This window comes from Nannospalax galili, unplaced genomic scaffold, assembly GCF_000622305.1.
Source record: "Nannospalax galili isolate Female #2095 unplaced genomic scaffold, S.galili_v1.0 scaffold1131, whole genome shotgun sequence".
In the NCBI taxonomy this organism is placed as follows: Eukaryota; Metazoa; Chordata; class Mammalia; order Rodentia; family Spalacidae; genus Nannospalax; species Nannospalax galili.
Window position 1 is genome coordinate 1,624,307 of NW_008329039.1, and position 24,201 is coordinate 1,648,507.

At 34.8% G+C, this 24,201-nt stretch overlaps 1 protein-coding gene across 1 annotated transcript; it reads left to right on the forward strand.

The window, feature by feature from the left end:
* Positions 1-502: 502 nt before the first annotated feature.
* On the forward strand, positions 503-22,689 carry Alx1 (ALX homeobox 1). The gene is made up of 4 exons (XM_008830976.1): positions 503-876; positions 3,689-3,993; positions 7,048-7,176; positions 22,060-22,689. The coding sequence occupies exons 1-4, from the start codon at positions 651-653 to the stop codon at positions 22,378-22,380; spliced, it is 981 nt and encodes a 326-aa protein (XP_008829198.1). The 5' UTR covers positions 503-650; the 3' UTR covers positions 22,381-22,689.
* The last annotated feature ends 1,512 nt before the right edge of the window (positions 22,690-24,201 follow it).

The window sequence follows — 24,201 nt, forward strand, 5'->3', positions numbered from 1 at the left end:
GGGTTCAGATTAATGTGGATCTTCCACGTAAACGATTTACGGATGAAATAAAAGCCCTTCAGAGCAATACTTCCTTTCAAGTTCTTAAGATGCCTCTAAATCTTCTGGGAGTGAGCGGCCGGCGGGGCCGGGTGGAGGCGGTGTGGGGCGGGCAGCCCGATGGGGCGCAGGGAGTGGAGGGTTAACAGCTCTGCGATCTCACCCGGCTCCTCCGCAGTGCCAGTCCACTGATGAGGCGACAACGTTTCTGAGTGTCGGGGCCTCCTCTCTTCTGGCATTTGTCTGAAATGGAACTGGCTGTCTAATCTAGGCCGGAGCGCTCCCAGGCCAGGGTGAGTGGGGAAGATGGGGGTGGGGTGGGGGCGGAGGGGGCCCCGGGGTGGAGTTAGTCGCCTGCCTATTTTCATATTCATTAGGACTGAGAGGTTGACAGGGGAGCCCAGCTGAGTTTCAAGATATAAAAGCAACGTCGGCTGCCCACTTCGCAGCCGGGACATATTAAAGGACTAGGAGCCTGGCAGATCCGGGCGTCGCACACTCTCTTCCCCTTCCCTCCTCTCCTGCCCTCCCCCTCTCCCGCCCACTGCTCCCTCCTCCCCCAGAGCCCTCCTGCCAGTAGCCCCTGCACTTCCAGACAGCCTTCCAGGATTATGGAGTTTCTGAGCGAGAAGTTTGCCCTTAAGAGCCCGCCAAGTAAAAACAGTGACTTTTACATGGGCACAGGAGGCGCGTTGGAGCACGTTATGGAGACGCTGGACAATGAGTCCTTTTACAGCAAAGCGTCCTCAGGCAAATGCGTGCAGGCCTTCGGGCCGCTGCCGCGAGCCGAGCATCACGTGCGTCTAGAGAGGACCTCGCCCTGTCAGGACAACAGTGGTAAGTTTCATCCCCAGCCCCAGCCCTATACTCACCTCCATCTCCACCTCCATCCCGATCCCAACCCCTGCCCCAGCCCCAGGCCCTAGCTTCGGGGACCCTAAAGCAAAATGAGGTCAGGTGTGGAGAGTCAGGGCGGGTCCGGAGTGAGAAAGTAAGAAAAGAGAGATTGGGCCAGATAGGGGCCGTGGCGAGGTTGCAGGTCAGTTCGTACTTTCAGATGCCTTGGTACTCTTACAGCCGACTTAGGTCAGGAGCTCCAGAAGGACCCGGAACAGGGTTGTGGGAGCAAGATTCTGTTTCGCCGTCGGGTAGTGTCCACTCTTGGACAGAGAGTCTCTGACCAGGACCACAGCGCTCAACAACAGCACGCTAAATAGACCGTAACTGGGTCGGGATAGCGCGCCTCGGCTATGAGCCGCTGAGAGGACTTGAAATCCTCCACCAGACGTCGCGGTGGTCAGGAAAAGAGAAATCTTAGCGTTTCTTTAAGTGGGAAAAAAAAAAGCGGAAAACTTCTCTTTTCCCAAGGCGTGGCGATATTTTTCATTTGAAGATGGTGTGTTTGTGTCTGTAGATACTAGCTTGTGTAAATTTGTGATTTCTGCTTTATTTTTTCCGTCTGCAGTCAGCAAATGTAAATTTTTGTTAAATACCAGAGCATCGCTGATTAAATCACTCACTTTGGGACTGTGTGTTGTCTTGTTTTCTTACTCCACATAAAAAGTCCCCTAAAAAGCCTTTTTTCTGGACAATCTCAGGCTCTGAATGCGGAGTATCTCCAAGTCAAGATGTTATCAAAACAAACCATCTATCTTTTCTATCTTGTAACCCAACACAAACCTATTATTTCTCATCGCGACAGCCAGAGCTGGTTTACAATTCCAAGAGGACTTTTCCTTATCATTGTATATATCCCACAGTTAAGCTGAAAGGAGAGGGTTGCTTTAAAATAACAAACGAATTAAGTGTAGAATATTTACTACAAACCTCAGCTCTCTATTTTCATGGAAGTTCAAAAATCTGGCAAGACAGTTTCTTATGAACTCAGTTGCTAAAACTGTGAACAGGTTTGAACGAATCTTGTATTTTATTCACTTTATTCAGCGCTGCAGGTTACTTTTTACTTGCGTGGTTAAAACAAATCCAAGAATGCAAATAATAGAAAAACAAAAACAAACGTTAGCCAGGTTCAATCATTTACTTAGAAAAACTAGAACAATTAATTTTTACGTACAATAAAATTTTGGCTTCCTGGCTGCGTTTGGGCGGTCGTATCTGTGTTTTCAGAATCCCCAGATGCATGCTTGGAGTTGTTTGAATTGACAGTTGTTTCTTTAATAGTACTGCAGTGTACCACGTTAGACTACTAGGATTAACTGAGTAGTACTTTTAATTGTCGGGAATCCAAAATGAGGAGCATATCAGATTCGGGGCACTTCATTAACTTTTAAACGAATATCTCACTACTTAGGTGAATTTAACGAGATAGTACTGAGTAAGATGAACATGAATGGTTGCAGGCTACATTTGAGAAATCGCCTTTCTCCTAACTTGCTCACAGCATCTTAGCGGCTACCCCTCCCCCATCTCTAATTGCCGCAGTTCCCGGTTTAACTCCCTCTGCCAGGACAAAACCTTATTGTTCATCCTTTAATTTTACATCGCATCTTCTTTCCCATGAAAGCGAATAGCGGTTTAAGTTATACAGGCATTGAAGTTCAATACATTTGTAGAACAGCTAAAATAGTTCTTAAAACACGTTAACGGGAATCCCTTTTTAAATTATCAAATGAAAGAACGTATTATCATTCTTTGGAAATTGCTGTTCTTGCTGGAACTTTTTTTTTTTTAACAAAACAAAATTGCCCCCTGTTTATCTCTGTCCATTCGTTGTATTTGTGTGTGGCCTTAGAGGTTACAATTTGTTTCGTGTCATATTGTAAACATGCAATCCAATGTGGAGAAAATTGCTGAAATTAAAACACCTCTTAACAGAATGCAAGATGTCATTCTTTGAAATGTTTTAATAGATATTTTAATTTTATTGTGATCCTAGAGAAACAATAAAGCTTTCTCTTATTTCATGAGTTAAACAGACATATGAAATATTTGAGTTTCGAGAGGAGGTTTTAAGGTAAAGATGTTCATTTACATCTTAAGCCCTTTCTATTAAAAACACTCCCAGAAACTGTTAAGAATTTTATAAAACATTCAGACCACTTCTGAAAGAAAATTAAATTTAGACTGGATTACTCACTGAGTTCAAATATTTGAAATGCAATGGAAATTGTGTCCCATTTAAATTCTGTGCTCAGTATCTTTTTGTAGAGTGTGTGAACTAACTTTTGAATACTTGTAAATAGATGCAGTTTAAACTTGAAATGACTTTTTACCATTGAACCACAGAAATACTTTAATTTTGTATCTTAAAAAATGAATATTCTACATTAAGTTTGGTACATTTTTCAGATGTCATAGTCACTTAGATATTTAAGTCTGAAGCATCTTTTTCACTTGACTATTTTAATTCAATTATAAATTAAATGCATAAATAGTACATTATCCATGTAAAAAGATCTGTGGACTTTGGCAAGTCATAAGCCCTTGTACACATTTAAAACTCTTTTTAAGCCTATTCCACAGTGAGTTAATAATTGTGCATTGCCCATCATGTGATGAAAGAATTAATACTAGCAAAATATATCACTAGTAGACCTATTTCCTGATGCTCTAAATTAGTTCAAGTTAATTCTTTCATCGAAATGTTTTTCACCATCCTGAGAACTGCTGTTTTCCCCTCTGAGTATAGTAAACTATGGGATCACCAAAGTGGAAGGACAGCCACTTCACCCAGAGCTAAATAGAGCGATGGACAGCTGCAACAACCTCAGGATGTCTCCTGTGAAAGGGATGCCAGAGAAAGGCGAACTGGATGAACTTGGGGACAAATGTGACAGCAATGTATCTAGCAGCAAAAAGAGGAGGCACCGAACCACATTCACCAGCTTGCAGCTGGAGGAGCTGGAGAAGGTCTTTCAAAAAACTCATTACCCTGATGTATACGTCAGAGAACAGCTTGCACTGAGAACAGAGCTCACAGAGGCCAGGGTCCAGGTAGGCACCAAAAGAAAACTTCACAGGGTGGGAGGTATTAAGAGGGATAACATTAGAATGGTTGAATAACTACATTTTTTTTTCACAATGGAAGAAGCATTCTCAATTAAAGACATATAACAATTCAATATGCAAGCAAATTGGCCCATTAAAGTTTATTTTTATTTGCAAATGTTTTGAACACTCACACTAAGCCTAGGAACAAGAGTTATTTCAGAGTCTAAAAATTAACTAATTAAAATTCAGAATAATATGCTGGGAATGATGGTACATGTCTTTAATACCAGCACTAAAGTGGCAGATGCAGGCAGATCTCTCAGACTTCAGGCCAGCCTGATCTACATAGCAAGTTTGTGGTCTGCTGGGGCTACAGGGAGACCTTCTCTCAAAACAAACAAATAAACAAAACCCAGAACATAATAGCACAACTCTGATTTTAAACAACTAATTTATTTTAAAAAGTGAAAAAAAATTCAAAGCTATCCTTCGGGTAATAAATATATTCGATTTCATTTCTCTGATTTACCTCCAGCTATGAGATTTTTGAAAAAAATTATATAGAATTTGCAAATTATTTGCATGATAGCCCATTAATCTGTGGTTTTACTTAGACAAGAATTATTATGCAAAAAGTGAAATCATAACACAAATTTCCAATATTTACATATGTCACAAAATATTTTTGCTAATAGAATTAAAGAAAAATAAAATGGCTCATTTACAGTTTTCTAGCCCCAGTCATTTTCAATACATGGTATTGTGTATTAGTTTTAAAATCTAGGTAATTAAGCTTTTTTTTTTCAGAGTAAACAATGATAATGCACTTAAAGTAATTTTTGTATGTACTTGATTATAAATTGTATTCAAATTATCAAATCAGGTATTTCAATGTGTCTAAGAAATTGAAACTGAAAATTTATAATAACCAAAATTCTACCTGTCTCTTAGCAGTATTTTATTCTTGCTAGATTTTTACGTTTTAAAACCATATTAGTTCTTAAGTAATAAGTACAAGCTTAAAACCCAACAAGAATTCGAGAAAATGACCTTTTCGCTTTGTGTATACTTTCATTCCTCTAAGTAGAAAATTATCAAATTCTAATTCCTATAAGCTATCATGATGGAAAAATGAATAAAGACTGAAAACTTTTGTTCTGAATTAAATAAGTTTTGCTTGTAAGGCCCATACTTCATTGCAGACCTCATGCAGTGGTTCCGGGATAACAGGCAGCAGATTTTGCTTAGGTATGTGGAAGCAAATGGTTATTTTATCTTAGTTCAAGAAGTAAATAATAGAAAGATTGTACAAATGAAGAACTTTAGAATTATTTAGTAATAATGCCAGCCCTGCATATATTTTTGTCTTGTGTCTATGTATTTAAATTAGTTGTAACCATAGAAAAATATGTTTACATACAGAGTAATCAGCTGTTTGCAATGCATGTTTTACCTTTGGTGCAGGTTGATTTTTGTTTGAGGACATGCAGAAAGAGCCAGCCTGACCCTAGTTAACTCAGGTTGTTCTTTCATGATTTTCACATGAGGATGGAAATCAGCACCTATATTAAGGGTAGAAGGAGGAAAAAAGATCTCATAACTATTAGTATGCTTTTGGTGACGGCGGTGTTCTCTTGTTGTTGGCTAAAGCTTAGATATCATGAACAATGTTTGTCATCAGTGATGTGACTAAAAACTCATACTGAACAGAAGCTTCTTAAAGGCCGACTTTATTTTGGAAAAGTCTTCAAACCATATTATTAAATTTGCAATATGTATTTAAGTCTTAAACTGAATGTGACTAGAAACACAAAGTTGTGAAGGTGTAAAACTATGAAAATTAAAATTAAGTATAGAAAAGTATACAAAAATTTCAAGCAAACTTTGATGAAAGGATATTTTACAACTTACATACTTAAACTTGATGTCTAACTTCTTTCTTAAATATTTAGAATTTGCATGTGTTTATTTAAAGAAAACAGAGATTTTTGAATTCTGCGTGCATAACACTTTTTCAGAATATCCAAGTTTTAATTTTATTCATAGAGTTGTTTCTCCTTTGAAATGTTGCAATTTTAGAATAAAAGTTTTTGGAGTCAGTGATCCTTTTGAAGGTGATAATTTTTAGGATTAAAATGTCTAAGATAGCTAGGAGCACTTGGGAGGCAGAGGCAGGCCTATCTCTGTGAGACTGAAATCAGCCTTATCTACATAGTGAATTCCAGGCTACTTGGGGCTACAGGGAGACCATGTCTTCAAAACAAAACAAAACAAAATTCTAAGACACAGAGAAATTGTGGAATGCAGTTTGATGAACTGGTAGAGTCATACTAACTCACAGGCATTGCTGACTCTTGGTTCTATCTGCCCCATTCATTTCATTATCTATGTATTTTGAGTTGGATGTAATAGGCAGAGTTATGTGTTTTAAATCCACGGTCCAACTTCGGATGATCACATTTTACCTACAAACTTCATGATGCTCAATAGAACATGTGATCTTATTTTCTATTTCTAAGTAAACGATATTATTGTTTGCCTTCTGCTGTCAATCTTTTAATTTTTGTAAGAATTTTGATGAAAAGTGCACCAAAGAAGAGTTTTCACTTTATGACATATATTAAAGATGATTTTTGAGTAGACACAGATTATACCTGAATCATAAGGTGGCTGGGAGAAAGTGATATTAGGTATAGTTGTCTCCAGGTCTCACAGAATCCTTCTTGAGGGTTAGCCATGACAATGTGGAGATGCAGAGATGGTCCCACAAGCTAACTGAGTTTTATTTCCACAGTTAAAGACACAGACACTAGTGGTCTATAAATGAATTTGTTGAAAATCTGGCTATTTCTATTAAACTTTATCACCGTATGGGCGTACAATACAACATATAGAATATAAAAGAAAGTAAAACTTGTGAATATTTTTCTGATGTAAAGAAATTCTTCCATTGTTAATTTTTACTGCTCTGGTTTTCCTTTCCGACTTGAAATCTTTTAGTATCAAGTTTGCTTTATTTAATATTCCCTGACTAAAATTCTACTCTCATAAAACTAGGTCTGGTTTCAAAATCGAAGGGCCAAGTGGAGAAAAAGAGAGCGTTATGGCCAAATACAGCAAGCTAAAAGCCATTTTGCTGCAACTTATGACATATCAGTTTTACCAAGAACTGACAGCTATCCACAGGTAGGTCAATGACACAAAATATTGGCCAATGACAGTAGGTGTGATTTGCACATGCTTCAGAGGATGAACTTAAGCTTTCTTATACCTAGTACAATAACCAAGAATGAAAATTTAACATCCAGACAACTTTTCTCCATGTTTAACAAATTTGAAATTACTAAGTGAATTATTTTATAATTACTTTCTTTCAGAGTCATTCACTTAATGCTGTCTTCCTTTTGGATTTCGTTATATATTGCAGCAAATGAAACAGCATTTAATATATACTGTAATTTCCCTGCATTTTAATTATTTACATGGGTTTTCTTCCTTCACTTTAAAAATAAAATGCATATCATAAAATCTCTGTGGATATTATTTTTGTACACTGTGCAAAATGCTGGTGTCAAAATGCTGGTGACCTGTAAAGTCCTTGATTCTCTTTAATAACCTGATTTTTTTTACCAAGGTATTTTTTTCAGATTTGATGTTATTTATTTTAAGGGCACATTTAATCATGCAAAAGAAATAAACTGTTTCATAATGAATGCTCTCTAACCTCATCTCAAAAAAGTATTCATATTTTTCATCTTCTGAATTTTTTTTACAAAAATCTATTGTTTTCTTTCTTTTTCACAGCTTGTAATATGTGTGTATGTGCTTCATCTTTTTAATGTCTTTCATATTATAGTTTCTTAATACAGAATCTGATATGCAGAACTGCATTGCGGATGCTTGATATGTAACATGTGAATTATAAGGAGAAGCTATGCATTGTTTCATTCTTTATTACTTGATGATATATGCCTTCTAAGATACTGCTGTAGATGCATATGTGAAACATATATTCTGGACAAATACTTGATGGTTCAGTAAGAATAGCATTTCAGTTCCATCTGTGAATTCATACCTACATGTGGATTCTGTGCATTACTGATATGCTTTCTTTATAGATTTTTGTCTTTAACATTTTCTTTAAAATATTTTTTGGGAACTTATGTCTTGCATAAAATTCATTTAAATTACAAATAGAATTTTATATAGTAAAGCGAGCTTTGGATAGCATCTTGTTCAACTCCCTTATTTTAAAAATCAGGAAAAACAGATTCCTTCTAGGGCATTCTATAACAAATACTATAGTCAAGCCTTACCCCAGCAAGTTCAGGAGGGGCCAGTATTTTGGAAATGACTTGAATCAACGTTCCATACCTGTCATCAGTATGTCATAAGTATCTCTTAAAATTTATCTTAAAGTGGTTACCATACTTTCACCTAATTAAAAACATAGCTATCTTCTGCTTACTTACTTGCTATCACAGAGAGAGTGAAATTGTGTTCACCTCATGCCTCTGCGTGTCTTAGTTGAATTCTAAACAAAATGGTATGAAGATATTTTTTCCTCTCTGGTCTGCAAGCTTCCTGGGGAGAGGAACTGCTGTGCCTTTTAGTTCTTAACCCTACCATGACCCTTACTAAATGCCTAGGCACTGTCCTAAGCATGTCACATATATTGACTTATTTAATCAACACAACAATCTTATGTGATGGGTGTTAATTATCTCCATTTCTCAGATGAAGAATATGAGGCACAGAAAGAGGAGGTTTTCATTTACTTTCATTAATGAGGAAGCCCAGATTTGACCAGAGTCGAATTTGGCTCAGTTGATAAAAGTCTTAATCTACATACATAGGCTGTCTTTCCTGGTGAATACATTTAAGTGTTTGACTGATGGTAGCAAATTAATCCTGAAAGAGTCTATGTTTTGAGTTTCATTATTGGAAACTGCAGTTTACTTCAGAGGGTCAGAGAATATCCCTAATCCAGTAAAATAACAATAAAAAATTGAAACACTGTACAATTTACACTAGTTAGGGGCTATTAACTCTTGGTTTTAGAAGAGAAAAATAACAAATTATGTATTGTTTCCAAGTGAAATTTAAACTGTTTTACTTAGTAAGTTTATTAAACAAGAGTTTACTTGATTTCTTGTTCTGATCTGAATCCTCTTTCTTTCTTCATCTCTTTATTTTTGGATCCTGTTCCTTTCTGTATTTTCTACTTCTGTGTTCTTGGGTTTGTTACTTTATCTTTGGCTCTTTCTTTGTGTTTTATAAAAAAAACAATTAGAATAGGGTCTGGTAACAACTAAAACCATTGTAAGAGACTGAAAGACCAATCATCTCTTTTCCTGGGGTTATTTTCGGCAGAGGCAGAGGCAGGCTGATCTCTGTGAGACGGAAGCCAACCTGATTTACTCACATAAGGAGTTCTAGGTCACCTTGGGTTAGACAGTGACTCTGCCTCAAAAAACAAACAAAACCCCAATAAAACAAAACAAAAATTTCCTTTCATAAATAATGGGAATTTTGTATTTATTTTCCTGAAGCTTCTGTAACATCTGAGTGACTGAAATATACTAAAGAATGAGAATACACAGAAACTATATATGAATTGCTACAAAAATAAATACTGTAAAAACCTCTCATGTTCTTCTATATTGGTAAACCATTTAATGTTTTCCTTGTTTGTTTGTTGTAGTCAGAAATTCTGAAATTAAGTTTATCCAGCACCTCATAGTAAATACTGGAGAAAGCCAGAGGAAAATTCTCTTTTAACTTAAAAACATGGGGTAGACATTTTTTGTTTCTTTGAAAAAAAAATAATTATGTCAAGATCAGGTCCCCTAAGCTTCAGCCTAGAGAAAATGTTTTTTATCATGTAGATTGAAAATAGAAATGTATAATGGGAGAAATAGGAACTGAAATAGAATCCAAAAATTAAGTGCAATAAGATGCTGAATTTGGTTACTGTTACTAATTACAGAAAAAAATATTAACTACAGAAAAGTTGGAGAACTGGAAAATGTTGGAGGCAGGGCAGAAATAAAGAATTAACAATTTGGCAGGAAAGCAAAAACATACACAGAAATTACACACAAAAAAGAGATGGTTTAGAAAATGCTCTCCTGAAGCCAGCAGAGTATGGATAATTGCTGTACCTAGCATAAAGGTGTCTACATATAACAAAATATTTTAAAATAGTAATTAATGCTTATGACATGCTTTACAGACTTTGTTTCAGCTGTTTTTCATTACTTTAGAAAACAGCTTCACTCTGGTAACACCAGTAAAACTGATAATAAACAACCCAGGGATTATTTGAAGTCAGACAGCCATTACCGTATTTCCTATTACAGTCACAAACACATTTAAATCCACAGTTTTTGGTGTTAGGCATCAAGGGCTCTTTCTGCAATATTATCTCCTAAACTCATAACTTAATAAAATAGTTCAATATTGACATAAAAACATGACTTAATTTTGTAAAGCCAAATATGTTTCCCTTTTTTTTTTTTTTTTTTTTTTTTTTTTTTTTTTACTCCCTGTAGCCCCAGCTGTCCTGAACTCACTATGTAGACCAGGCTGGCCTTGAACTCACAGAGATCTGCCTGCCTCTGCCTACCAAATGCTGGGATTAAAGGCGTCTGCCACCACGCCTGGCAAGGTAACACTTTTATGTGCTGGAAACAATACTTTAAAAATATCTCCTGAACAACTCATGGTGGCTCATACCTGTAATCATAGCATTCAGGAGACATAGGAAGGAGAAACAGTGTAAGGTCATCCTTAGCTATGAATTTCAGATCAGCCTGGGCTACATGAAACCATATCCCCAAAAGCAAAGAAAGAAACAGAAACATAAGAACAGTACAATACAAAACAAAACAAAGCAAACCCCCCAAAACATTAAAGCAGAGTATGGTGGCCCACGTCTTTAATTCCAGCACTAGGGGGGCAGAGGCAGGTGGATCTTTGTGAGTTTGAGGCCAGCCTGGTCTACATAGGGAATTCCAAGTCAGCCAAACCTACACAGTGAGACCCTGTCTCAAAAATATAAAAGAAAAAATTCTTTATTGGACTGAGTTGGAGAGCTGAATCATCAGTTAAGATTACATAATGCTCTTGCAGAGGCATGAGTTCTCAGTACCCACTTTGCTGCCTCACAACCACCTGGTATCATGGGTACCATGGATTAGAAGAGGGTGTCAGATCCCCTGGATCTGGAGTTACAGATGACCATATGTGCAGGGGACCCAACTAAGGAGCCTCTGGAACAGCAAATGCTTTTAACCTCAGAGCTAGCTCTCCAGACCCCCAAAATAAAATAAATCTTTTAAAATGTCCTTTATTTTGGCCTAGGATGTTGTTTGCTATTTGGCAACACTGTGATTAAGCAAAGTTTAACTATTTGGTTTTATTTTCTTGTTTGTTTGTTCTTTGAGACATGGTCTCACTGTGCAGCCCTGGATGGCTTAAAACTGGTTATGTAGAGAAGGTTGGACTCCATCCAACAGAGATTCACCTGCCTCCGCCTCTGCAGTGCTGGAATTAAAGACATACACCACCAGGGCCCAGCAAAACACAGATTTAAAAACATATTTTATTTTTTATTTCTATTTTATGTGTATGAGTGTATTGCCTGCATGTAGGTAAGTGCAAGATAAATTTTTAAAATTTTTATTATTTTTATTTTATGTGTATGAGTGTTATGCCTGCATGTAGGTAAGTGCACCTGTGTAGTGCAATGCCTGCAAGGACAGAAGAGACTGTTGGATCCCCTGAAACTGGAGTTAAGGATAGTTGTTAGCTGCCATATGGGTATTGGGATTCGAACCCAAGTCTTCTGCAAGAACAGCCAGTATTCTTAACCAGTGAGCCATCTCTCCAGTCCCTGTTTTTATTTTTTTAATGTATATGATTGTATTTCCTGCATGTATGTACACCTGTGTCCTGAAGTGCTTGTGGAGGTCAGAAGAGGGCATCAGGTCCCCTGGGACTGGAGTTATGGATGGTTGTTAGCTACAGTGTGGGTACTGCAGATTGAGCCTGGGTCCTCTGCATGAGCAGTCAGTGTTTTTAACTGTTGAGCCATCTCTCCAGCCCAAAGCATTTTTCAATAAGATTCTAATTCCTTGTGTGGAATCTGTTTCTGTATCTGAATTTCCTTGCCCTCGCTAATGCTGCACTACCTTCTGGAACCTCCTAAATCTTCCTCCAATCAACACATCACCTCAGAGACAGTGAAGTCAGTGATACGCATATTCCTCCTCCGCTTTACAATGTAGTCCTCAAAAAACGTGATGCAGTTTTTAATCACTTTTGTATCGCTATGTCAAATCACTAGATACCGACCAAGTACTAAGTTACTCCCATGTTTCTTCCTTCCTACACTAAAAAATAATTTTCAATAAAGTAGTAAGCTTCTAAAAAATCTCTGCTAGTAAGCAACTCTGTGGGTTTAAGCAATTAATCTTCCTCAATTTCCTTCTCTAGTAGACTAGAGAGATTTTCAGACCCCTATTTCATCATACTGATCATATTGTTTTTTCTTCTAATACTATTTGCTATTTGCTTTTATTTATTTATTTATTTATTTATTTATTTATTTATTTATTTATTGGTCTTTTTGAGACAGGGTCTCCCTGTAGCCACAGCTGACCTGGAACTTGCTATGTAGACTACACTGGCCTCGAACTCACAGAGATCCCCCTGCTTCTGCCTCCCAAGTGCTGGGATTAAAGGCGTACACCACCACTCCTGGATGACCATTTGCATTTTATGAACAAATTTAAATTTGTTCCTGATTTAGGCATAGGGAATATTTAAATGATTTAGACAAAATTCTTAGCTCTGTAGACAGATCACAAAATAGATAATGTTTATAGAAAATTCCAGAAACATTTCTTAGTACAAACTAGACCCACCTAACCAGAGAGTTAAATGATTTTAAACTTGAATTTAAAAATCAAGCAAGGATTTATCAATATTACATTTCTATTCATTTATAATTTAACAAGATCAAAAAAATTTAAGTTACTTTTTGAAGAATAAGATGTGTTCTGTTAAGGTATAAATACTTTCAGTGATATTATAGCTTATCTTCATTCCTACAAGAATTACTGTTTCCATGCTGTTAGGCTTGGTTTGGATCATAGGAGCATTAACTTTACTGTGTACTAGCTGAGGGACTAGGTAACTTTCTTGACTTCCTCTTGTGTCTATTTGAAGGCATTCCCCTTGTTGGTGCTGGAGATGTTGGTACTGCAAATAGTAATGGCTTTTCCTTTATTCTGAGGATTAAATTGTTTTCTGAATAGAAAAGGCCCCATGCTTAGGTTCTGAGGAGCTGAATCCTGGGATGTGAGGAAACTATAGAGTTAACAAAATGACTATGAACCTCTCAGGCAGCAAGTCATGGTTTGAGTTGAAATCCTGACTTTACTACTTAATCACTTTCAGATTTCTGGCAAATGAATTAACTTCTAGGAATATTTCTCCTCACTTATAAAATGAGGATAAAAGTTCATACGATGTTTTTGAGTGTTGAACAGAATAGTTTATAGAAAGAATTTAGGATAGTGCCTTATACAGGAGTTTTCCATTAGTCATCATTAATTTTTTTTTTCCAAGTACCTATCTGTTCTCTTACATTGCACCATTCAAGCTCATCCAGCCAGTGTAATTCATTATTTAAGGATGGAGAAAAAGATAAAATTCATTTAAATGTATTTTGCAGGTTAAATTAGGACAAATAAATATGTTCACTTAACGAGTTTGGCAGTACATTTTCAAATCACCAGAATTATTTTTTCATGTAGGAAATGTTTTCACCAAGAGTTTAAGTAAAGGATTTCAAGTTATTGTTTTGTGTTAGTTTTTACTCCCTAAACTTGAGTGAAGTTTTATATAATTTGTAACAAGAATCATCACTCATTTTACCAAATATCCACATTCTCATATTTTATATTTTTATTACTTTCCAGAATATTTGAAGTAAACAAATCAATATCTTTAAAAACATTAACCATACGGCTTTATTGGGTAATGAATGTACTTAGTCTATGAAATCACTACTAGAACTGTCATGTAAGGATCTGCAATCATCTCATCTAATAATTGGAAGACCAAAATCTTATCATCATTAGGACAGCACGTCCTACTGATACGGAACTACTTTTCACTAATTATAATATTTAAAAATCATAGCAAAATGCATAGTGGTTTATAGTATTCAAAGAAATACAGTTTTGTAATGGATATAACTACTGATTAATTAAATATATAAAATATGCAAACTTTCATAAATATGCTTAAGAGAATTTTTCATGTAAGTATGTATGTGCTAAAATAAGTCATATGTATAATGAGATATTTTGTCAGTATACATTAAATTTTATAGTCAAATATGTATAGTGAATATTTAATGTTTTTCATGTGGCTGAAATATTTACATTTTAATTAAGAATTTTATTTTAATATTGTTTAAAGTACAAAAATTTTTTCTGGTCTTTTTGAGACAGGGTCTCCCTGTAGCCCCGGCTGGCTTGGAACTCACTGTGTAGACCAGGCTACTCTTGAACTCAAAGAGATCTACCTGCCTCTACCTCCAGAGTGCTGGGATTAAAGGTGTGTGCCACCACACCCATCTAAAGTACAAAAATTTTAAAGGCATAAAGAATACAACTCTAAAGTAAGGTACATTCTTCCTTTAGATTATGAAATAATTATACTTATTTTTCAGAAATATGATATTGTAACAATGTGATTTAATGATTGTGGACAACAGAAGATTTTTTTGCTTACAATAGGTGACCATTGTCATAATATTGAATTTAATTGCTTTTTAAATAAGTATATCATAAGAGGAAAGGAAATTCATTAATTGACTAGACTACAAAAGAAAAATATGAAAGAAAATATTAACATATATATACACATGATTTTATAGATTAAAGAAGAATCTCACAGGAAATAAAAGTTGTCCAGTCTGCAAGAACAGATGTGTGGTTAAAACTTACATTTCACACTTGATGGTGTGAACTTTGTTTTCCTCTAACTCACAGTTTTATGTATACCATAGTTACTTTTCATTTTTATTTATTTATCTCTTTTTCCAGATAGGGATTTCATTATATTGCCCAGACTGGTCTAGGACACACTTTTAATAACTCATACATCTGTAGATTTTTAAGTAAAAATCATGGATATTAAATAAATAGATATTAAGGTGTGTACAAATTCAGGCTAATTTAAAAAATTATAAGAACAAAATTCTGAATAGTACATATTGAAAATTAATAACTTTGCTGTGGATTAAATGAATAAATTCAAAGCTAATATAAGAATTCAAGTAGGAATCCCTAAGATTAAAAATATTCTGTGCAAGCTCTTGGGACCCTGCTCATATGAACCTAAAGCAATGGTGTCAGCATACGCAAGTCCTATGCAAATTCAAGCAGACAAAAGCCCAGCATAGAACTTGGAAAATGGACAGCAGACCCCAACCTTAGCTGAAGAAATATTGACAACTGATTACTGTTGGGTGAGGAAGAGCTGGTCTTCCTAAAGTGAGGGACTCTAGATAAGCTGACTAGACCTCAGTAGACGAACTTTCACCGAGGATGTCTGGGGACACTAATTTGGCACAATAATCCTTAACACAAATAACAGAATGTACAAATTCTAGTGGGGGGGTCTATGGGAGGGTGCCAGTGGGGGACGGGGGTATAAAGATGATTAAGATTGATTGAGATGTTCTATGTGAAATACATGAAAATTCAATAAAAATGAATTTAAAAAATATTCTGTGCAAATTAAAGTGTTTGCATATTGTTCTATATAAATTTTAGATGCATAAAGAAAACTTTATTCACAGTGTAACATTTTGACTTTTTTTAATAGCATTGTGAATTTGTTAATAAAAGAATTGTCATAAAAATAGATCAAGTTCTGTTGTATCAGCAGTAATATGCACACATTGAAACACGAAAAAAGTGTAAGAAATGTCTGGAAACTACTCTATAGGAACATTGTTGCTCATTACAATAAAGTAGCAAAGAATAAGACCTATTATTTTATTTCTTGCTTAAATGAGTTTATTTGGAAAGTGTAATCTTAAAATATATTTGATGAGATTTCCAATAAATTATATTTTTAAAATGACCACAATTGCTATAAGAGTTAAGAATGCATTCAACACTAAAGGAAAAGAAAAAATGTTATGTCTTTGACTTGGAGAATTTATTTGAGTAATTTGAACTGAATTATACGATGTTAATTTGAAATTGTTAGGTATTAAATAGTGTTTTTATGTTTGCAGTGACAGCTGTGATTTTTTTTTTGAGTTTTTCTTAGATTATCAGTCTCATCATTATTACATGTAATAGTGATTTTTCAAATGGAAATAGCATTCTTTTTTATTTTATTTACTTTTATTTTATGTGTATGAGGGTATTGCCTGCCTGTATCTGAGTGCACCCGCGTCGTGCAATGCTGAGGAGGTCAGAAGAGGGCTTCAGATTCCTCTGGAACTGGAGTTAAGGACGGTTTGTAGCCACCATGTGGGTACTGGGAATCGAACCCGGGTCCTTTGCAAGAGCAATCAGTGCTCTTAGCCGCTGAGCCATCTCTCCAGCCCTGGAAATAGCATTCTTTTTCCAAATTCCTGTATGTATTTCCAAAATGGGGTTTTATTAAATCAAAATGACAACCTATATTTTAAGATATTGCCCTTTTCTAATGAATACATATTTTAAATCATTTCTGTTTTATAATACTGTATACTAAAGAAATATACATTGGGGAATTTCCTAAATGTAAATTTATTTTAAAATTTTTAAATATTTTAAAGTTTTGAATGTTTTAAAATTAAGATTGGCCTTAATAAGCAAGAACTGAAGTTATGCCTTCATCTAAATCAATCTTTTCTTTCTTTATATATTTTTATTGTATATGAGTGTATTGCCTGCATGTATGTTAATGCAATGTTCATGGAGGTCACAGGAGGGCATTGGATTCTTTTGGAATCGAGTTATGGAGTCCAGCTGTTAGCCATCATGTGGGTGCTGGGAATGGAACTTGGGTCCTCTGCAAGAGTAGTCATTGTTCTTAAGCACTGAGCCATCTTTCCAGCCCTCTTAATCTATCTTTTCAAGCCTTAATTAATTAATATTGAAAATTCTTTCAGTGACTGGAAACAAGTTCACTACTTAGAGATATCGTTATTGATGTAATAACTAGAACAATAATTGGAAAATGAAGTTAGCTAATAGCTACAAATATCTACATCTTACCGAGCATAAGATCTTCTTAGGATTTTATTACCTAATTTTTTTTTGTCATTTTTATTTTATGTGTACGTGTGTATTACTTGAATGTAGGTAAGTGCACCCGTGTTGTGCGATGCCCGCGGAAGACAGAAGAGGCCATCGGATCCCCTGGGACTGGATTTACCGACAGTTGTTAGCTGCCATGTGGGTGTTGGGATTCGAACTCCGGTCTTCTGCAAGAACAACCAGTATTCTTAACCACTGAGCCATCTTTCCAGCCTTATCACCTAAATTTTAGGACAGGGAACTACTGAAGTATGTAAGGGTCTCTAGAAGCCATGCCATATAAGGAATGGTTGAAAAGACTAGAGACTGTCACCTGAAAAGAAAAAGTATAGAATTTTTATGGCAGTTGCTTAATGATATTTGAAACTTTCATATGTAAGAAAGATAATGGTAATTCTGCATCATCTTAAGGAATACAAATGGGAGAATGCAATTGCTGAAAAACAGTAGAGAGTCTTTTCACTGGAAATGCATAAAGTTAAAGGTATTCCATGGATATTTATATCTGAATGTTGGACTCTAGTAGTATATCCTAATTTCAGGATTTTTAAAAATAACTTCTTATTGTGTATTATGTAATTATTACTTTTATTTTATTACAGAGGCCCTAAGACAATACCGTTCTCTTAATGAATTAGAATCTTAAAAATAATGCATCTGTGATAGAAAGTAAGTTTTGATGGTAAAACAAAAATTCCAGGTAAACATAGACAGAATTCCAGGTAAAAATAAACATCATGATATAGAAATGTGAATATAATTTCTGTTATGATTTTAGACTATGGTGATTAAGAATTCAAACAATAAAACACAAATTAGCTATATTAGTGTATGCTAATATTCCTAAATTTTTGTCATACTTGCAAAGTGAATCCATCTAAATTTCACATTTCAAGAGTTTTTTTCAATAATTAAATCAATTTTAGGAAGGATTTATCATTTATTCTCATAGATCAGGATGAGGAAAATAGTTATGGATTTTTCTATTGGGGAGTTGAGCTAATGAACCCCTACAAAGTTTAGAATATGCACAAACAACAATTACAATCTAGGAAATAGCCACGTTATCTCAGCATTTCTTTAGATTTCCTTAGTTCACCTACGACCTCATTGGCTACACAATCTTGGGCGTGAATCTTTGGCTTTCTGTTCTATAGACTTGCCTTCTGTAAAAGGCAAATAGTAAAATGCTCATGTTTTAATATGTCAAAACAAGTAAGAGCATTCATAGTTTATGCCACATACATGGCAAATAAGTAATGACCATTGGCATAGATGTCATGTAATTGATATTGATCATCCTCTTCAAATATTTATAAATATTGACAGGGAATATTTTGTAGAAAGTAAAGGCATATTTCCTTGGGGGAATATTGTCTTAAGATTTACACTTGAAGTTTGCTATGGAAACCTATTAGGCCCCTGAAATTAGGTTTTTCAATAAATGACAGATTAGAGGTGAGAGTGAGAAGGACATCACAGAAACAGAATGCAGCAGTAAAAGTATATGAAAAGTTCTTTACTCTGGGGAGTAAATAGCAAAAAATCAAAAGATTGGGATATCCACCTAAATTGATTTATCAATTTGGTCTGCTTTGATAATATAACTATATGTTAGAAATTTTTCATCATGAACAATGTATTGAAGTTCTTGATCAGGTCAAGATAAGGTCTTGTTGAAATAAAACCATTTACATGTTAATTTTTGCAATATAGCAGACTTCAGAAAATATTCTAAATTTATAAATATATTAATGCTAATTCTTTTCAGAATAAATATTTTATTAATTTAAATGTATGGGTTGTTTTCTTTACCCATGTTTTCATTATTTATTTTACTTAGTTGGTATTTTTTTAAATGTATGTAGAGTATAATAGATAATTTTAATAAATTTTAGCGACATTATGAATTAAGAAATTCTTTAATAAATAAACTTCCTTATAATTATTTTTAAATAAGCAATCAAATTTACCTTCTTTTCTGAATGCTCTTTGTCTAATATGAAACTCAGTTTTCTCAATGTTTTATAAAGTTTGATCAAATTTCAAGAAAACCACCTAGATTAAGCTAGAAGACTAGTTTGATGGGCTAATGACATTAACAGCCTTCCTGTTGGTTTGAGATACATAACCTAACAATCACTGGCATCCAATCATAAATATTTTGACTGATGTGATACGAAATACATATAGAAGAGGAAGCCAACTGTAAAACAACACACCCCATGATGATTTCAAGATTAACTGAAGTGCAAATAATTATACCCATTTAAATGCAGATATAGGTGGGTGTAGCTATACAAATCCATTCCATAAATTTATATTTATAGTTGCATATAAATATATGTAACAAATTAAAAGCTATAGTCAAGATATTTATATCACGAACTAATTTTAGAACAACACAGAAATAAGTATTTTGCTGTTTAATAGAACTCCACATAAAGTGTTGAAATTACTTGCCAAATTTTCTCTAATGTCTTAAAAATAGGCAAGGGAATCCTGTTATGAGTAACAGAATAAATTCTCCATCTGTGTGAACTAGATTTGTGAGCATATTTTCAACTATTAATTGAATATAAGCTGTCCTGGAAAGTACTAGTCAAGTTCGGCTTTTGTAAGACTACATCAGAGACTATGTAATAGCTTGGAATATACAAAGACAAACAAAAGAAAAGAGTGTGTGTTGAAATCAGTGATGATTCTATTTCTTTGTCATGATTTTACACATTGTAGGGAAGCTACATCTATGAACTCTCTAGTATGGTAGTCTAATCAGATCTACATAATGACAAAACCAGTTGACATGCCCAGGTGGATGGGAAACATCTCTTGGGACCCTACCTGAAGATGCAGAGCTGCAAGGCAAACAATGGATGTTAACGGTGTGAAGAATCAGTTTTTGCCAGTGACTAGGTTACTTAGTGGCCGGTCCTAAAACACATGTATGCACACATGAGCACTAATTCCAAGTGGGCATTCCTAAACACATGTATGTACACATGAGCACCACTAAATGGACTCAATGCATTGTTTTTATTTATTTATTTATTTTTAGTGAAACAGGATTTTTTTTTCATTTTTAACAGTTTGTTACTGAGCTCTTTAAGTTTCATACATTTCCCACTCAAATCCAGATCCCCTCCCCCATCCATACCTCCGCCTATCCGGCATTATTTATTTTTATGTACCTTTATAAGTATATGTATTTATATGTAACAATAATAACTCAAGACGAGAACAAGAAATTGTGAGTGAGTTGAGGAGACTTGGGCAAAGTTGCAGAGGGACTGTGGGGGGTAGAAATTATGCGACTAGAATACTCATGTATGAAATTCTCCAAAAAATAAAAAATAAAACAGAAAAGTTGGATATAGAGAAAATAAATGTTGGTACTATGTTTTAGTTCGAGTGTATTGTAAGCAGTTTGTCAAATGCAACCTGCCTGAAATAGTGCCCTCAGGCAACTGAGGCAGGAGGACTGAGATCTTGAGTTTTGCTTTGGCTACACAGCAAGTTCCAAGCAGATCTAGACTGCATGGTCAGACTCTGTGTCAGAAAAAATAAAAAAGAAAAGAAAGAAAAGAGAAACAAAGAAACAAAGAAAGACAGACAGAAAGGAAGAAAAAGAAATGTGCACAGACAGTTATTTTGTTTCATCGCCTTAGGATACAGCTCTTCGTGTTGCTACACTGTCTTACTTCTGCTCTTCTTTCCCTCTTTCCTGTTGTTTTGTCATGGTCATCAAAATGTCTCTCCGCAACGTGAGGGATCAGTTTGCTTGTGTGAATAGCTTGTTTACTAAGATTTAGGTGCTTTTCATTTAAAATTCACATTTTATAAATTCTAGCGTTTCTTTTACATGCTACTTTGAAAAATGTGTCTTGTTTTTGAAATTTTTTATTTCATTGTATTTTGTAGAGATTTACTAATATAAATGGTATCTCAGATGCAATTGTAGCACTTTTCTCTTGTGTATGCAATGTTATAAAGTACTTCAGTTATACTTACATCATAATTTTCTAATATTTGCATATTTTCCACTGTGCTTCCATTATTTGATAATGATTCTTCTTTTAGAATTCTGTTATTTGTCTTATGCTTGTTTCACATTACCTATATTTTATATAAATAATAGAACAAAAGCTTGAAATATGTATTTCTCAGATTCCTACAGCAATTGAATCAAGGATAAATGATAAAAAGCAATGTGAGGGCAAACACTTTTCTGAATTAATTCAATAAAAATATCTTTACACAGGAAACAGCATAAATTCAGCAATGATTTCCACCAAAAACTGCTGTACCAAGAGAGTAACTTCAGAACTTGAAAAACTGCAGTTGTATCATTGTACTTTGAAAGATGAAAACTATCTTTAAACTTAAAAACATATTTTAAACTCCTTTCCTAAGCACATGAATTGAAGACTTGAATCATGACTAAATCTTCCATATGTTTTTAAAAATCATGACTATAAAAAGAATACTTAAGAAATTGACATATTTTGAGAGTACTTTATGTGGTTAAGTAAATGGGCTTTGATGATCTATTGCAGTCTACAAACTAGAAGAATTCCTCCAATAATTTTTTTCAGTCATTGTTTTGTTTTTACAGACCACACAACAGGGAAGAATAATGAAGAGCTAATCAAATTTTGTAAATTTAAGAAAGTAAGAGCACAAAAGTGAGAATGTGTGAGCGTAATGTTTGTTGTTTTATGTATTCCAGATTCAGAACAATTTGTGGGCAGGAAATGCAAGTGGCGGTTCTGTGGTTACTTCGTGTGTGTTACCACGTGATACTTCCTCCTGCATGACACCTTATTCTCACTCGCCTCGGACAGATTCCAGTTACACAGGGTTTTCAAACCATCAGAACCAGTTCAGTCACGTGCCCCTCAACAATTTTTTCACTGACTCTCTTCTGACTGGGGCTACCAATGGACATGCATTTGAAACCAAGCCAGAGTTTGAAAGGAGGTCCTCCAGTATCGCCGTTCTTCGAATGAAAGCCAAGGAGCACACTGCCAATATTTCATGGGCCATGTAACATACAGTACTCTTATTTTTCTTCTCATAGAAAAGTCAAACATTCTTATTTCTCATATTTAAAGGATACCACAATAAGCTGCTGTGTGTGGAATGGCTAAAGGTCAAGATATACAGTGAGACCAGCTTAAGTGAATAGTTGTTATTATTTAACATTAAAATCTAAGAATGAACCTCTGAAAGGACTAAATAGGTTTACCATGTGCTAGCCTCCACAAACCGTTTTAGTAATAAGATTTTTTTCTCTTATTGTACAAGTCGATGAAATATGGTCATGCAACTTCTTAAAGGAATAAATGTATTAAACAAATTCCTCTGTGATAGATTGATTTATGTTAGTTCTGTATAACAAGAAATCCCTTGTAAAATGATACCTGATAAAGGAGGAAACACACTGGGGAAAAAGTCAAGACATCAACGCTGTCAGGTAAATATTGAACCAGGGGATGGGGAGTGAATGCCATTTCTCTCTCTTTGGCTCCAAGACACAATGGGTATATCCCCTGTTGCTGAGAATTTATCTTCTAGCCTCAAAGATTTTAAAAATCTTTTAGATGTGTTAGTGAATTTCCAGTTAGTGAAAAAAAACTCTTCTCAAATGACCAGTATTTGCATGAACGATATGGGCATAGCTTCTCGAAACCATGTGGCTAAAGGTGATAACTGAAATATTCTGGTGTGATTTAAGATCTAGTCAACTAGGACAGTTTTTATAAATGCAGCTTTTAAATGAAAAAAGCCAGCGTGGACACAGTGACTCAGTGATCAAAAACAAGAAAAATTACCAAATGTGCTCTTGCTTTCAAACTAAAATCCTGTTAATTGAACTGCACACACAAATATCTAGTAAATACACTGTAAGTTTTCAATTAAAGGAACAATTGAAATCTATATTTTTTTGGAGTATGTGTATGTTCAAATCGACATGTGTTTGATTCTTGACATACTGTATCTTAAGCATTATTTTTGCTACTGTGCTTTTGAATAGAGAAATTCAGCTGTCAGGAGGCTCTCTAAAATTTCTAGTTAAAAATAATAATAAAACAATGAAGAGCAGAGAAATACATTGCATCTGGAAAATTGCTAACTTCTTTGATTTACTTCTCCCTTTCCCCTGCCACATTCCAAGCTCTTTCAGACGAGTGAAATGTCAACCTCCTTGAAAGATTCTTAAGTTCATAAAGGCAAAGTCAATTAATTGAAATGACGATGACTTCCATGGCTCAGATCAGAGCAAGATCTACTCTTTGTACTCTGTTAGGAGTTTCTTGTGGTTCCAGCAGACTTTAGGAATTTGCTGGGAAGCCCTAATGGCTGAAGGACAGGAATACAGGAATTTTTTAAAATTACATGAAAAGAAAAGTACTTTTATCCACTAAGTGTCTCTTGCTAGTAGGAAAATATTTACAGCAATTAGACATCTTTTGTAATAAAATTTTAGATCAGGCAGATGATGATGATGAGTGATGTCCTGAACAAACATTCCCTGACTTCCTCATAGCACTGTTCTTTATGGCTTTTTTTTTGTTTTGTTTTCCCATTTTGGTTTTGCTCCTAAGAAAAACTTGTTCAACTTTGGCCCTGAAAATTATGCTTACATGCAGGAGTTCTGGTTAAAGGATTGTTTGAGCAGCTGTTAAATAGCCTTCATATTTCAGGAGAGAATGACTTATTTTAATAAATTCATATCTCATTCATAGGAATTTGTGAACTAAAATTTAGAACTTAAATGTAATCCTTTTATCTTTAAAGATTTCACAAATTAGTAGTGTTCATTTTCCTTTTCTTCTTTCATAGTTTAGACTTCAGTGCCTCTTGACAA